This window comes from Ailuropoda melanoleuca, chromosome 1 (assembly GCF_002007445.2).
Source record: "Ailuropoda melanoleuca isolate Jingjing chromosome 1, ASM200744v2, whole genome shotgun sequence".
Taxonomy (NCBI): Eukaryota; Metazoa; Chordata; class Mammalia; order Carnivora; family Ursidae; genus Ailuropoda; species Ailuropoda melanoleuca.
The window spans coordinates 76187763-76204055 of NC_048218.1; the positions used below are offsets into that span (position 1 = coordinate 76187763).

Here is a 16293-nt window from a genome sequence, read left to right on the forward strand (position 1 = left end):
CCTGAGCCGAAGGCAGACGCTTAACCGCTGTGCCACCCAGGTGCCCCTATTTTCTCTTTTTTTAAAAATTAATATATGTGAGAGAGAGAGAGAGAGAGAGAGAGGGAGAGAGAATGTGTGCAGGGAGAAGGGCAGAGGGAGAGAATCCCAAGCAGACTCCACGCTGAGCGTGAAGCCCAAAGCAGGGCTCGATCTCATGACCCTGAGATCATGACCTGAGCCAAAATCAAGAGTCCAACGCTTAACCGACTGTGCCACCAAGGAGCCCCGAAAACCAAGGTTATTTTCAAAAATAGCCAGCAAAGGATACATTTGGATAATACTGAGTTTAAAAAAATCTATGGATGCAAAAATATGGATAATGACTCCCAAATCTAATGTTCATGCTTTACTTTTAATAACAGCAGTAATAACAATGGCAGCTTCTGCTGAGTTAGCTATTATTTTTTACAATACTCCCTCAACACATTCACTGGATTTTGAAAACAACTCTTTGAGATACATATATTTTAAACATATATACATTTTTTTTTTAAGTAAGAACAAGTTGAGAGATCTTAAGCAGCTACTTAACCTAATTAGCCCAAGTTCCTAGACAATTAGAGGTACACTCAAACTTAAACCCAGATCTACCTGATAACCGGAGTCTCCATGCTTAAGCACTGCCTGCCCTGAGGCTTTCCTCTTGTAGACTTCCAATCTTGTCCTGGCCCCAAGTAAAATCTTCTTTCCAAGTCCTCCAAGAAAATAATCATAGAGCCTTTTCACAGAATTTACAGCTCTTTATTGTTAGTTAACTCATCCTTTTCCTATGCCAAGTCTCTACTAAAAATATAACCTACTTAAGGACTAGGATGTGTTTGTATTCTTTTCCTATCACTTACAGAGCCCCACTCAATAAAATGGGATGAAGTGTATCAGAATTGTCCCTGCTGGAGGAACCAGAATAAAAGCAGAGGGTAAGGTGCGACAAAGTAAAATCCATCTACGGGGACCATATGAAATGGGCATGTAGGACACTCCAAGGTCAAATGGAGATATTTCCAGACATACATCATGTACTAGCCATCTTTCCTAATAAATAATTTTTACAAAGGAAGCACTTAATAACATCCAAGTAGCTATTACTGTATCAGTAACAAAAACAGCAAATTTAAATGTCATTTTAATGCCAATAAAACTACCAATGATACCTAACAAGATTAAGGAAGATGACACAATTCACTGAATTAATGGAGATTTCAAATGGTTATTCAAGAGCTTTCTGAAATAATGTCTTCTTGGTAATGACCTCTTGAGATTACTTTGGCTGTTTTATACTTCTGCACATTATCCTATACACACCCGTGCACAGGTAATTTTTGCACGTTATTTGGATGAATTCAATTTTCAAACAGCTCTGAATGGCAATGAATGGGGAAAATAACTGTAATAAGTTTTTCTTCTTTTAATACAAAATAGTAATCACATTCACATCAGACACAGTGTAGTGCTAAGGAAAAGTTCTATATGTGGAATTAGGAGACAGGGATTCAAATCCCAGCTTTGCCCTATGCTGGTTGTTTCACTCTGAATTCTATTTATCTGCAGATTGAGGGTGATGATACATATCTTCTACAGTGTAGCTAAAAAATTAGGTTAACAGTAAAGCAGAGTAGCTTTCAGATGAAATAGGCTAATAAATCCACTAAAAAGGTTTTTCCCATCCTTATGACAATGTTCTGCCAGAGAAATTATTTTACTGATAGTAATAATCAATGCCTGTTACACAGTGGTTATTTATATTAGTAATATTTTACTTAAGGGAAAGTATTAAAATTTGGTAGCACATGGCTTCTACATTTATGAGCCTCACTGTGGGTCCTTTGAATCTTAGATTTTTCATTTGCCTTTAGGAACTCTAATAATGTAGGAACCATAATAATGTTACAACATATTTTGTGGTGACTGAACTAGATATTATGTGGGAAAGGACTTTAAATCCATTCACACACAAGCATGCGTGTGTGCGCACACACACACACACACATCTTTAAAGTGGCAAGTTGTAATGAATGTTTCATAATAAAGTCCTTCTTTCATTGCTTCCTGTTTTCTCAGGATCACCCAAAATGGAGATAAGTCAGAAGGCAACACATAACAACAAAAAGATTTCAAGTTTCCTCACTTCCCACATTTGTCTGACTAGGTAAATAAGGCTGGTTTGATCTAATTTGGGGAGTGCTTTCTTTACCCTTCTTTTCTGTCTTAGCATCTGTCTATACAGAAATATTTCATTCCCAAGCATGATAGACACTTGGGGAGAAATGGCATGATCATTCTGACCAGGACCAGGAAAGGCTTCTAGCCCATGGTGTGATAAGGTCAGTCTGCTCTTCTTTCTCCCTAGCTACCCAACTTCCTGGAGCTATTCCTACAGCTATGTTTTACAGCATACTAGATTTTCCATCTACTCAGAGTGAATTTCCTTTGCTCCTATTGTAAAGGGACTCCCAGAAGCCCAGATTCACTGCCTAAAGACATCAGCAAAAGGCTGCCAAAATTACAAGGATGAGAACGGGATCTTTCTCAGCTTTTGCATATGTTAGTCCCTTTGCTTGGGGTGTCATGCTGTTCACCACTCTTTACTGAGCAGCACACAACTAAACCATTCTCCAAAACTCTGCTTACATGTCCCTCCTCTGTGAAGCTTTCTCCTACAACACACCCTTCCTATTCTCCTACAGCAGTTAGTTGACAGAACTTTCTGGAGATATGGTGACTATTCTAGGTCTATCCCATGTAGCAAGCCATCTATTCTGTTTGAGATTAGCAACATGCAAAGTAAAGAACAGACAGCAATGGAGAATACTGGTGGTCAAAGTGCTAGAAAGCTTGAGGTGTCACATCTCAGGGACCTATACTCTTCTGTCCCTGGAGCTGTGCTCAGCCTTCCAGTCTCTAGCTACAGTAAATTTAAGAAAGGATGATAAAGATATAATACCATGTTATTTTTTCTCTTTTGCAGCTCCTAGGGTCAACCGTTGTTCCAGGGTATGATTTCTTTATATGGTATATTTGCCCAAAGGCTCAGGTGTCAGATTTTTTTTTATGGTATCCATAATGAATCCATTTATAGATGATTTACATAGACCTGTCATGACCCAAAATCGGCTGAGGTTTCAGGCATCACTACCTGAAGGAACACAATAGCAAGTGCTCCATAGTGCAGAAGTCTGGGCATTGCTGAAGCATTCTAGAAGAATCTTTTTTTTTTTTTTTAATCTTCATTCTTCTGTCTTTGGATCCCAATTAAAATTCTTTGAGACAACATATGCAGAAAACTCTGTTATGATGAAAGCACAGAGGGAAAAGCACAGCAAGGTGAAGAATGATTTGAGTTCCTGAACCTCTCCATTGTTCATATGATAAAAGATACTTAAGACTTCAAAAGCCACTATCATTAACTAAGGAGAGAGTGTGTACCCACAGGACCTGCTGAAGATTCAAAAGGCATTAAAATACCATTCCCTGGAGTTATTGAAGTAAATGAATGCTTCCCAAACTTTGGTTGAGCCTCAATCAGAACTATCTGGGGAGTTTTGTTTTGGTGCAGATCCCCTGAAATTCTAAATCTGTAGTAGTGGTAAGAGCCCCAGGGTTTGTGTGTTTTTTCTTTAAAAAAAAAAAAAAGTTCCTGGGGGCACATGGGGGGGGCTCAGTTGGTTAAATGTCCGACTCTTGGTTGGTCATGATCTCAGGGTCATGGGATTGAGACCCTGTGTTGGGCTCCTGACCCAGCAGGGAGTCTGCTTGAAGATTCTCTCTTTCCCTCCTCTATTGCCCCTCCCCCCACCTTCTCTCTCTCTCTCTCTCTCTCTCTCTCTCTCTCTCAAATAAATAAATAAATCTTAAAAAAAAAAAAAAAAGTTCCCCAAGTCTTTCTGATGACTGGTCAGCTTTGAAAACCACTGGTTTAAACCATGCGTTATAACAGCGATCATCAAAGTATGGTGCAGACAACTCAGTATCCACGTAAGATGGCACTAGAGAAGGAGAAAAAAAATTTAGAAATCTATATGTATGATGTATTTATTATTAAAGTTTTTTATTTTGAAATATAGACTCATAGAAAGTTGTAAAAACTGCTTAGACTCCCATGTAACACTCATCCCGCTTCTTCCAATGGTAACATCTGATACAGGTAGAACACGATATCGAAACCAGGAAATGGACATTGTTATATTACTGCTAGCTAGCCCTTACTTACTCCGTTTTCACCATCTTTTTGACCTGCATTCATCTGTGGGTCTATATAGTTCCATGAATTTCATCTCATGTATAGATTCAAGCAACTACCACTACAACCAAGATACAGAACTGCTCCACCAACACGAAAAGACTCTCTGTAGCTTTTTCTTGGTATGAACACCCACTCCCTGCCCTACTCCATCCCTCATTCCTGTTCCCTAGCAACCATGAATCTGTTCTCCATCTCTAGAGTTTTGTCATCTCAAGAATGTCTTATAAATGGAATCATAGAGTATATGCAACCTTTTGAGACTGACTACTTCTTTTTTCATTAAGCATCACGGCCTTGAGGTCAATCCAGGTTGCTGCATATAGCAACAGTTTCTTCCCTTTTATTGATGAACAGTATTATTGCATTGTTTGGATGTACCAGAGTTTGTTGAAACATTTACCCACTGAAGGACATTTGGATTGTTTTTAGTATCTTGTCATTATGAAAAAAAGTTGCCATGAACATTCATGTACAGGTTTCTGTGTCAACATAATTTTTCATGTCTCTGAATTGAATTTCCAGGAGTGCAACTGCTGAATCATATGGTTGATACATGTTGGGAAAAAAGCTGCCAAAAAGTTTTACAGAGTGGTTATACCATTTTACACATTCTTACCACGAATGTATGAGTGACTCAGGTTCTCCACCTCCCTACCAGCATTTTTATTGTATTTTAGCTATTCTAATAGGTGTGTAGTGATATTTTATTGCATTTCTATATTTACTTTTACTTTCGAAAAAGAAATTAAGCTTCGTTTCGATTTAAAATACGGAGTGACAATATTATACATGTATATAATTTAAAAATAAAGAAAATTAAAGAGCACCTCACCACCAGAACATAGCATTATTCACCGTTTTTGAAGTCCACTACCTTGTTAAGGAATTTACTTCCACAGTTAATTATGCCGATAGGTTACAAAATAAAAGAGATTTTGTTAACAACACATGAACTTCCCTTTGTTCTAAAACATCTAATCCACTCTGTCCACATAAATTAATTCTATCACTGGAGCTTCTAAACAAGTCACCCAAAACACATCAGCAACACAGAACTGTGGTAACCATGGAAGGAATCCAGAGGATCAAAGTTCAGCTTGACCACTCACTGTTCCGTAATATTGAACAAGCCACCTGACCGCTGAGCCTCTAAAACTGGGGTAATAACCCCTGCCTTCAATTCAACAATTCTGTTTGTTATTTACAGCACTCCTAGGGCAAAGGCCTGACACCTCCTAGAAATGTATTAGCGAAATGACTATCCTCGTCTAGGAAATGAAAGGGTTGCATTAGATAAATTTTAAGATTTATCCTGGTTCTAGAATTTCATAGTTTATGTAATACTGAGGCACTGTGATTCCTATCATCGCTATTTGAAGTTAATAATCTTCATCATATCTATTAATACCTTTATTAGTAATAATTAGAGTTATAGTACCACACATTTACTGGTCTTATAGTACTAGTACTATAATTTAGAATAATTAGTATAGTATGTATGAGATTATGAAATGCATTTATTAAATAAATACTTTCTTTCAATATTACTTATAATGAATAAGAACACTTAATTATTTTTATTATAGCAAGAAGCATATTCCATGAGGGCAGGAATTAATCTCTGTTTTGTTCACTGCCATTCGTTCAGCCCCTAGAAGAGAGCCTGATACAAAATTTGTTTTAAGGAAACGATCGTTGTAATCCCTTGGAGTTGTAAGGTATTTTCCGGTTTATAAAACATTTTCATACTCATTATATTCAATGCTCAAGCAATCTTGTAAGGTAATCAATATCTCCAGCTAATTTTATAAATTAAGGAACTGTGGAATAGAAAAATGTCATCATTAAGGTCAGGTGGCGAACCTGAGGGTTGAATGTATATAACTCGCCCCCCGAATCAGCATGAACCTTGGCTCTCTGGGATGTCAATAAGGCCTGTGAATATTTGGTAAAATCTAACTTCACCCAAAGAACTGCAAGTTCTTTTCTCTTCAGGAAGATGAGATGTGAGGATCAAATTAATACAATTATTATCTGACCCTTTAATGAATGAACAGGTTGCCCTTTTCTTCCCGCCTGAGGCTCTGAAAATTAAAACTCAGGTACAGCACTCCACAGTGATGGATGAGGCTCAACACGCTCACCCCAGCCCAGGAAAGGGGCATGCCAGTCAAACCCGAGCGTCATTAGAGCTCCCGATGTTTCCGTGACTTTGTGACTATCCTCGTGACAGACCATGTATAATTATAACAAGCATCTAAGAAGCCGCAATCGCTCTCATGTGGTTGCTGGCCACTTAACATGATTTCAGGACTACAAAAAGAAGATGCTCCCCATTTGTCCCTGCAAAGTTGCAGGCCAGATTCACCTTTTACGGCAGGGGACAGAAACTACAGGACTCCGGAGACAAGCTAGCACACTGGGACTCTAAATATTTAGATATGACTGTTCAGAGTTCACAATCCGTCCTCCCACATTTTCTGCCACCTACTCTTCTAAGTTTCACCAAAAAAAAAAAAAAAAAGTTTACTAACCATAAGAAGAGAAGCAGTGCCAAATCGGCCTGTAGGTTAAACACAGAAATGGTAGAGAAAATCCATGCTACATTGTTCAACTATATTGCCATTGGTGGCCATCTGTTTCCCTCACATGTTAGCCTCTGTTGAGAGAATAAGTATGTCCAGCCAAACCAGTTTCGTATCACTAATGGCTACGTCTCTACCAAGTATCAATGATCCAGGACTCATCGTTTCCTAGGAGACAAGCCTGTCTTGCCTCTTCCAATCTGAGACAATGGAGATGAGGCGGAATGCACACATTTGGGAAATCCAGGCTTGGACCCCAGTTCAGCCCCAAACCCTGGGATACACTTGGAAAGCCATTCCCTTCCCTCTTAGACTGAGTTTTCACATCTGACAAAAGGAAGAACTAGAACACATGACCTTCAAACTCTTTTCTAGTTCTGCTGCTCAGAGACTTTATGATTAATGCATGAAGAATGGTTCTGTCACAAAAGCAGAAATGAAGGAAGACTGGCTGCCATCTCCACCATGGGGGATTCCGTTGTTTGTGATGGCATTTTGTTCTAGCTACTATGTCTACTCCAGATTAGCAAATTACCTAGAACTATTCCTTCTCCATGAAACGGATGAATAACCTCGGGGGAGCAGAAAGCGTGATGAGGTCTAGTCACAAATTTCCAGGTTTAGGATCCTCATTGAACAGAATTCATTTCGCCCATTCTCATAAGACTTTCCAAGTCTAGGCGAACCAATGTAGGCAATTTGAAAGCCGAGGTCTTATGTATATTACCTAGAAGTGTATAAGGTAATATATGTAGAAATAGTTTGTGAGAAGAGCAATCATTTTGAAATTAATCCAAGAAGAACCATGAAATAATAAAGTAATGGAGTTTAGAGTAGAGGAAGCTGTCTATCCCAATCTCCAATAAATAGAACCCTTTAACATCAGTAAGAGCCCTAGACATGAAAAAGCAGAGGTTGGCCTTATTATTTTACTAGCTACATGGTTACTGAACATGTTATTTCACTTCTGGTAGTTTACCACTCGGGTAAATGGCAATAACATCTGTTCTACCTAACTACAGCAAGAATCACCTTTGGAGAATGAAATGATGGCGAATATGGAAGTGTAGGATAAACTATTAAGGGCTGTACAAACACAAAGGGATTCTACTGAAAGAGTTCCCTTGAATTTGTACCCTAGGCAGTCAATTTTTCAAAAATCGTACATAAAAAACGTTTTTCAAAGGAACTTCAGAAATTTGAGAAAGTAAATTTCAGGCCACAAGGCAACTCCAAATTTACAAACTTGGAAACATTACAAAGGATTCTGTATGATAATCTATTGTAATTATCACATCTCAGTCAGCCAGAGTATCAAAAGAGAAAAAGAGGTTGCATGTATGTGTGTGCGTGTGTGTATATGTGTATGTTTATTTCCAATGCCCAGAGTTGTAATGACAGGAACATTTCAGAACCATCTCAAGAAAATAATGTATTAGTAAAGTAGGAAAGCTCACTTACTTTGGTATCTACCCAGAAAGAAAAAGAAAGATCTATACCCTGTTCTGCCATCAAAGTCTAAGGTTTTGTGTTTTTGGTTTGGTTTTGTTTTTGCAAATCAAGAAAAGATGGAAGACCCACATTATAGGACACAGAACATTACTGGCTAGTACTTTAAAGACCAGAAAAAAAAAAAATCATTATCTTATTGTCCTCATCAGCCAGAAATAGAAGATGATGAGAAAACCATACATACACAGCAACCATCCCACACACACAAAAAAAAAATGATACGGGCATTTAACAGTATAAACTTTGTAAGAAGGTAAAACAGTAAGAAATATATATGGGCTCATAAGCTTAATGTTCTAAACACGAGAAGGCATTCAGAAATGCAGGGTCACTCAAAGAGGACTGAGGAGATACAATTTGTTAAAGAAGATCCGTGGAAAGTTTGAAAACAATGGTAGCAAGATACAGGGATCTGAAGGCCTGAAGAGCCACTAACTGGGAAAAACAACAAAGCCCTTTAGAGAAACTATATTAGCAGAATACCTTTTAAAGGAAATCACGACAGTTGGGCTCCCAGCTGACTCAGTCAGTGGAGCCTGTGACTCTTGATCTCGGGGTTATGAGTTTGAGCCCCACGTTCGGTGTAGAGATTACTTAAATAAATAAATAATTTCTAAAAAAGAGAGAAAACTCATGACATATGGGATCCCATAAATATAAGTTGATGTGCAGAACATGTGGGTACTTAGCCACTCTCAGTCAGAATTTTAAAATGGGAAAGCAGGGCGCCTGGGTGGCTCAGTCGTTAAGCATCTGCCTTCAGCTCAGGGAGTGATCCCGGAGTCCTGGGATCAAGCCCCACATCAGGCTCCCTGCTGTGCTGGGAGCCTGCTTCTTCCTCTCCCACTCCCCCTGCCTGTGTTCCCTCTCTCGCTGGCTGTCTCTCTCTGTCAAATAAATAAATAAAATCTTAAAAAAAAAAAAAAAGTAAATAAATAAATAAATAAAAATAAAATGGGAAAGCAAACTCCAGACATTGCAGACATAATACCAAGGTAAGAAATGGAATTGAAAACTTCCAGGTGGCAGTGGTTCCATAACTCCTGGACTAAAAATCTCAAGGAACAAGGATAGGAGGGTAAGAGTACTTCAAACATGCGGGTGGACCTACAGAACCCTAACACCTAACAGGAAGCCAGGATCTGTGCCCGAATAAGCAGGTTTATACTGCTACAGCCTAAGCATTACCCCAAACATTATGGAGGACCTACTATACGGCAGGTATCCTGCTGGGGTTATTGGGAGTAAAGGCATGAGTCAGGCAGTCCCTGCTTCCCAAAGCTCCAAGTTCACTGAAGGAGACCGGTTCATTTACAAGTAAGGCACATTGTGATAAGAATTCTATGACGATGTAGTGAGAAAGAGTCGTCACTAGAATACAGCCCAAAGTTCTGTGTAACTCTGGAATCGGACAGAGGGGACCCGAGCTCAGCCCTGAGCAGGCCATGCACCTCTGAGCAAACAACTTATCCCCTCTGCCTTGCACTTCTCACGTACACACCAGAAAAAGATAGACCATATGCTTTCTATTGATTCTAACTTTCTGTCTTTGCAGTTAAGCTTTAGATGTCAGGCTCTGAACTAAGCTATGGATGAAAAGACTGTAGGGATGAGAAACTGAGGGAGAGTATGTACGAGAGGCAAAGATCCCGGCATCTTCAGTTCACCCCGCACATAAAAACTGTGATTCCTACTGTCTGGAGATTTCACTAATGGTGCAGAGTATTCTACAGGGACCCAAAAACGAAAGAAAGAAGAAAAAAAGAAAGAAAGAAAAAGAAAAGGAAAATGAATATGAACTTTCAACATGTATGAAAATGTAAACAAAAAATAACGTAACTTAGAAAAATGTTTAGAGTAACAGAGAATGCACTAACATTTAAATTAAATAGAAAGTAAAGCAAATCTCACACTTGCAACAAATATCATGTCATAATACAGAGCAGATGAAGAGATGTAGCTTCATTTAAAAACAAAGTCTGAATATCCATGAACCTTTCCCCATATTTATCTTTAAAATGTATATATGCAAGGGAAATTTCTTCCTTCACGTATTCAAAAAAGGTTATATTAAAAAAAGAGAGAGAGAGATTGGCAGAATTGCAAGAAAGAATCAAGACTTCAGAAATTAAATGAGACTGAGTTGCTTCAAATGAGGATGCCATATTCCAAACTGTTTATTGCAAGAGAAGAATCACTGAGCAGAGCACTCACCCATCCAGCCATCCGCCATCCATCCAAATATATACATACAGAAGAACATACAGACATACATTTGACCATACACAATCATTCCCACTAAAAACACAGTAGCATAATAGGAGCCAAGAGAAACATAAGGACGAGTGAGAAACCATGTCTTGTTGCTTAAATGGGGAAACAAAGCTTACATTCTTACAAGGAAGTATCACCATCACATGAGGCCTGGGTGCCAGAAATGCCAGGAAGAGAAGGGCAAGCAGGATAGCACCTGGGCGAGGACAGCAGCCTTGCTTCAGAAACAAAGGAGCCACAAAACCATAGAGAAGGTCACCTCTCCTCTCTAAACTCCCATTTCCCATTTTCCATGTGAAAAACACTTACCTCATAGGGTTGTATGAGAAGGCCATAAAACGATAATGAAGACGCAGAGCGTTTCGCAAAGACCACATGTTGAACAGTAACAGAGCAAGAGCAGGAGGAATGACAAAAAACTGAAATGTTGAGAGTCACAGAACACGATGCATGTGGAAACCCAGGGAAGGGAATGATAACTTCTGATCGAGGCCATGTCTGGCCATTTTGGAGAGGGTGACACCAGCAGGATTTTGACAGGTGACAAAAGGGATGGGGGTGGGATGTTGAGAAAGAACAAATGACTGTGAGCTGCAGAGTTCTGGAGAGGATGCCGGTGTCCCCAGAGAACCAGACAGGCAGTGAGTGAACCACAGGGAGTACAGTGAAGAGAGCAGGGCATGTCAAGAGCAAGAGACTCCCCCAAGGAGCCAAGCCACTGCGACTCACAGCATTCAGAATGAAGGGGTCTGAAGGCAGACCGCTACACGCTCCTCCTCCCTCACATATGCCACGTATTAGCCTACTTAATATGGGACCTGCCCCCACTGCCCACCCCTCAGGTGGGTAGCAGTTGTCACACGAACGAAGGCTTCCTCACACGTTTGCTTCCTATTCCAGGAGGGAGCCTAGCTTATTCCTCTCATATTAGAGGGAAGTCCATTTCAGCTCTCCCCCAAAATTGGGGACAAAATAAAAAACCCCCAGTAAGTAAATAAGGGAAAATGTTGAGAAAACAATTAAGGAAGCCAACATACGGCCCCCTCCTGTCCTAGTGAGGAGGGATTCTCTTCCAAATCCCCGTCCCAGTCCTGCAACTACTAAAGCATCACCACTAAAGAACAAAGAAAACCAGTTCTGCTAAGTCTTGGATTGACCGTGGAGATGTAGTCTCCTTCAAGGCCTATAAACTCAGACGCTGCCATGGAGAGTAGTCGAGCACCAAGACTGCCACTTCCTGTTTTTCCAGAGTAGCTCTCTGATGGTCTTGTTGTTGCCCTCTCTAGAAAAAGGATACCCAAAGATCCAGGCCTGATGCCTGACTTCCCTACTACCTGCCTAAGCGTCCAGCCCCCTCACACAAGCTGGATATCTGGACGAGGCTTCTGGCTCCAGAACTCATTCAATTCTAATGACAATACCAACGGAGGAGTAAAGTGATTGCTGGGGGCAGGGAGAAGACTAGGAGGAAAAGAGAAAGACTGAACTATACCACAGAATGTGAGGCAGTCTCACAAAAACTTGCCGGAAGAAACACACTCACGTCACCCAAGAAGCAATAAGAAACATCACGGCGNTTTTTTTGAAAAAAAAAAAAAAAAATTTAAAAAAAAAAAAAAAAAAAAAAAAAAAAAAAAAAAAAAAAAAAAGAAACATCACGGCGAAGGTGATGTAAGGTCATTTTTTTAAAAGTGGGGGTGTGGTGAGGGAGAAAACAGAGAAAGGGGGCACCAAATCTCCTTTCACTGTCTCTTCATTCTCCACTTCCCGAAGTTTACCATTCCTCTGTTGTCAGTTATAAGTCATAGTTTCATGGATTTGGCTGAGCTGCTGGCACTGATTGGTAAAAATATGGAAGCTCTTCAACCCAACAGTATGGCACTCTTCATGCTGCCTGTGAGGTTTGGTGTGGGAATGTGCGGGTACATACACACCTGAGATGCTGAGCTCAGTGGCTCATCCATCTCCTGACTGATGAAAATTGAATGTACTGCTGTTACAACCCCTAGAACGAGGCTTCGCTCACATTTGCCTGTGACCTGCAGCAAACGCAGATCTCACAAAGCTCTCCCGACAACTTTATCCTACAGCAGCCTAGGCGAGTCAACAATTTCAGTTTTCACAATTCCAGGTGCCTCGTGAGGGTCACTTCATATGGGTTTCCCATGAGACCACTTCTTGGAGCAAGTGGGGACATGTGTCCAATGGCAAGAGGGAGGGGCAATTGGGTGGCCGACCCTTCTCTACAAGACAATGGGACAGGGTGGAAGATAACACAGCAGAAGGGCCTGAGCTATGAATGAAAAGACCAAGGTTCTAGTTCTGGCCGTATAACCATGGCCATGTAACCTATTAGAGGTCTCACTCTCTTTACCCCTAAAAGAAAGGTTTGCTTTGATAGCTTCTAGATGTTTTTTTTTAACCTCTGACAGGCTATTAACTATGATAAGCACACTGAATTCTTGAGCTATCTTTGTCCGACGCAGCATTGCAGATAAATCACTTTTATTATACTGAACTCTCCCACTCTGGGCACCCGACTCTGAAATCCCCCCCACGTACCTTCACCTCCAGCTTGCTTGTATGGGTTGTACTTGGGCTTTGGGGCAACTACTGGTGCAAACTTCTTGGGTGGCTGTTGTGTGGACACCGAAATGCTGGGGGTCCCAAAGGAATGGGTGGTCTCCATCCGCGCAGGCACATGGCCAAGGGGCTCACCAGTGCTTTTGGGTGGCAGCCAAGATGGGTGAGACATTGTTGGAATCTGGAACTAAAAAGAAAGAAACACAGTTGGCTTACAGAAGCATGAAAATGGAGGCAACCTACCCCACCTCAACATTATTTCCCCTTAACCCATACTTAATGAAATCTTGACAGAGCCCTCTGAGGAGAAGGAAAAAGAAAGAGAAAAGGTAAATGAGGGGAGGAGGAGGCGGATGAAAAACTGACCTTCACTGGAGAAGAGAAAATGGCACACTCCCCTCAACCAATCTTGAACATCTCTTCCAACAGTTACCTATTTAGTGGCTAACACTCTTCAGGAAATAGATATGATACGAAACAGTCCCAAACCTGAAGAAGTTTCTATGGTAGGAGAGCCTGATATCAGCCAGGTTGGAAAAAAGTTTCAATTTTATTAATAACCTATTAAAATGAATACCACACCAATTGAAGCGTGATTAAGTTACCTAAATGAGGTGATATTGCCTAAGTGAGATAAAAATAAATAAAAGAGTTTCTGGGGAGCAGAAAAGGGCAAGATGACTTCCCCCTGGGAGCAGAACGAACACCTCATTAATGAGGTGGCATTCAGACTGGACCCTGAGTGCTGAGGAGAGGCTGGCCTGACCCATGTCAGCACAGGCAAAAAAAAGGGCACAGCACTCAAGTTTGGTGTGACTGGAGGAGCACTAGGGAAAAGCAGTTCGTCAGTGACTAAAACGTGGGATGGAACCACAAAGCGCAGAGAAGGAAACCTGAATTTATTGGGTCAACAACAAGGAAGCACCAAAAGTTTGTTCTTGAAACAAGAACAGAACCAGCGCATGTCAGGATACTTTAAAATGTCCCTCGGGCAGGAGCAGCTATGGTCCCCACCAGGGGGACCTTGCAGATTGAGGGGAGGGGAACCCTGTGTGCCACAAAGCCCGGGACCCTACTGGCACTTAGGAGCTAAGGGCGAGGAATATTCAAACCCGTAATGAACAGGTCAGCCCCACTTGACAAGCATCAGGAGCCATGCTGAGAGAGTCTCACAGGGAACAGTTGTGAAAAACATAACTAGGAGCAGGCAAGCAGCCCAGCCCACGTGCTGTTCTGATCAGATTACAATACACTGTGTGAGGAAAGAAAAATGATGTCTTGCCTGTCAGGGTGAGCCAGTCACCCCTCCAGGCAGCCTGCAGGCTGGGGCGGAGCCTCCCAGACAGCTTCTGAGGAAGAGGGCTCTCCAAGCCTGATTGCAACAGCTCTCCAGCACAGGGAGGCCCGGAAGGCACCCTGCGCCGGCTCCCAGCCCCAAATCCACCCCGTAATTTATTAATTGAACTGAATTAATTGAGAGGGCTACATGATTACCTCCAGATGTCTGTAAAGACAAAGAACACTGGAAATGCAGGGAAAAATAAAGTCCTCAGCACGTGGAAGGGCCAACGGAGAGATGGGGTGACAGAGAGGGACGGGGCACCCGTGGTGGCAAAGGCAGCAGCCTCAGAGGGAGTGATGTGACCTTGAACAGCCTCCTCCCCGCATCAGGACCTTGGGGACCTCAACTCCCTCAAAATTAAGATAAAGCCCTGTCCTCCCTAACTCGAGAGTTTTAGGACAATGGGTGAGATGACACCATTGAAGTGGTTTATATACTCTAAAGTGTTAGGCCAAGTAAGAGAAAGCAAACTGTTGGAGGTGCAGTTTTTGCAGTAAAAGAGGATGACGTGGATCAAAGAGGAAAGCGCTCAACTAGGAATCGGGAGGCTTCTGCTACTGACGTGACAGGCTCTCACTGAGTCACAGGCCCTGCTCTTCCTCTTCCTCCCTTGTCCCATCAACACAGGCAATGCACACACACTTGCTACACTGTGAGTTCCTTGAAAGGGCAAAGACCAGGTTTTACATATTCCAAAACCCACCATGATGGCCCAGCACAAAACCAACAGAGAAAAACAACTGTGATTCTGGTTTATGGGTGGCTCTTCACCCTGGCTGCTCATTCACAATCATTTGAGAAGATTTAAAAAAAAAAAAAAAGCCCATCTCTTAAGATTGAGAAACACTAAAGCTTGGTTTTGTATATGTATTTTTTTTTTTTTAATTGAGTCTCGGTCTTCTACTGAAAGGGGATGAAAGTGTCTGTTCTGCTTTCAACATGACTAAAGTGAACATAGGTCAGGACCAAGTAGGATAGAATGAAGATTTGAAAACTTTAATGCATTCTGCACATGTTAGTATAAATTTTATTTGTACATTTTAAAAACGGGTTAATATCATCCTTGCAACTTTTTTATAAACCTAAAGTTATTCCAAAATAGAAACTTAAAAAAATGGGTTAATATAGGATGCAGTGATTTCTAAAGCAAAGAGGCACATTTCCAGATCAATCCCACATTGCCAATTGACTATAGAATCCTGGCTTTTTCAGATATGCCATAGATATAAAAGAACAGGCAACTTCTGGGAAAGCATAAAAAATGAAAACTTAAGCATCAATATGCAACTAATTGACTCCATCATCTTTACAGTTATCCCTAATACCTCATATTACCCTGATACTACCTTCCCCATGGAGACATCTCCAGCTCACCTCCTGAGAGTGACAAGGTCTGGCCATCTACCTATTTGCAGATGACCTGAAAGGCAACCCCTCATACCATTCTTCCATATGCCCACAGTGGTCCAGTGACACCATTCACAGGATTTGTAATGAATGTTCCTGACCCCACACTCTTGCTCATGCTCTGCCCACCATCTACACTGCCACTTAAGTCCCTTCACTTTCTCCCAAGCCCAATTGTTTTGTTTGTTTGTTTGTTTGTTTTATCTTGACCCAGCTTAAATGTCTCTGATACTGTGAACACTTCCCTAATTCACACCCCCACCCACCCAAAAGAAGAGTAACTTAATTCCAGGTGGAATTAAGTACTT

General features: G+C 41.1%; 1 protein-coding gene across 8 annotated transcripts in view; it reads right to left on the reverse strand.

Moving 5' to 3' along the window:
• Nucleotides 1–16293, reverse strand: part of LPP (LIM domain containing preferred translocation partner in lipoma) — a 655090-nt gene that overhangs the window by 430721 nt on the left and 208076 nt on the right. For 5 of the 8 annotated variants that reach the window (XM_034661250.1, XM_034661257.1, XM_034661240.1 and 2 more), the window contains one exon: nucleotides 13216–13423. The exons of the other annotated variants lie outside the window; for them this stretch is intronic. In XM_034661250.1, coding sequence (XP_034517141.1) covers nucleotides 13216–13408 — 193 coding nt within the window. In that variant the 5' untranslated portion in view covers nucleotides 13409–13423. The remainder of the gene's footprint in view (nucleotides 1–13215; nucleotides 13424–16293) is intronic. 8 annotated transcript variants of the gene reach the window in all.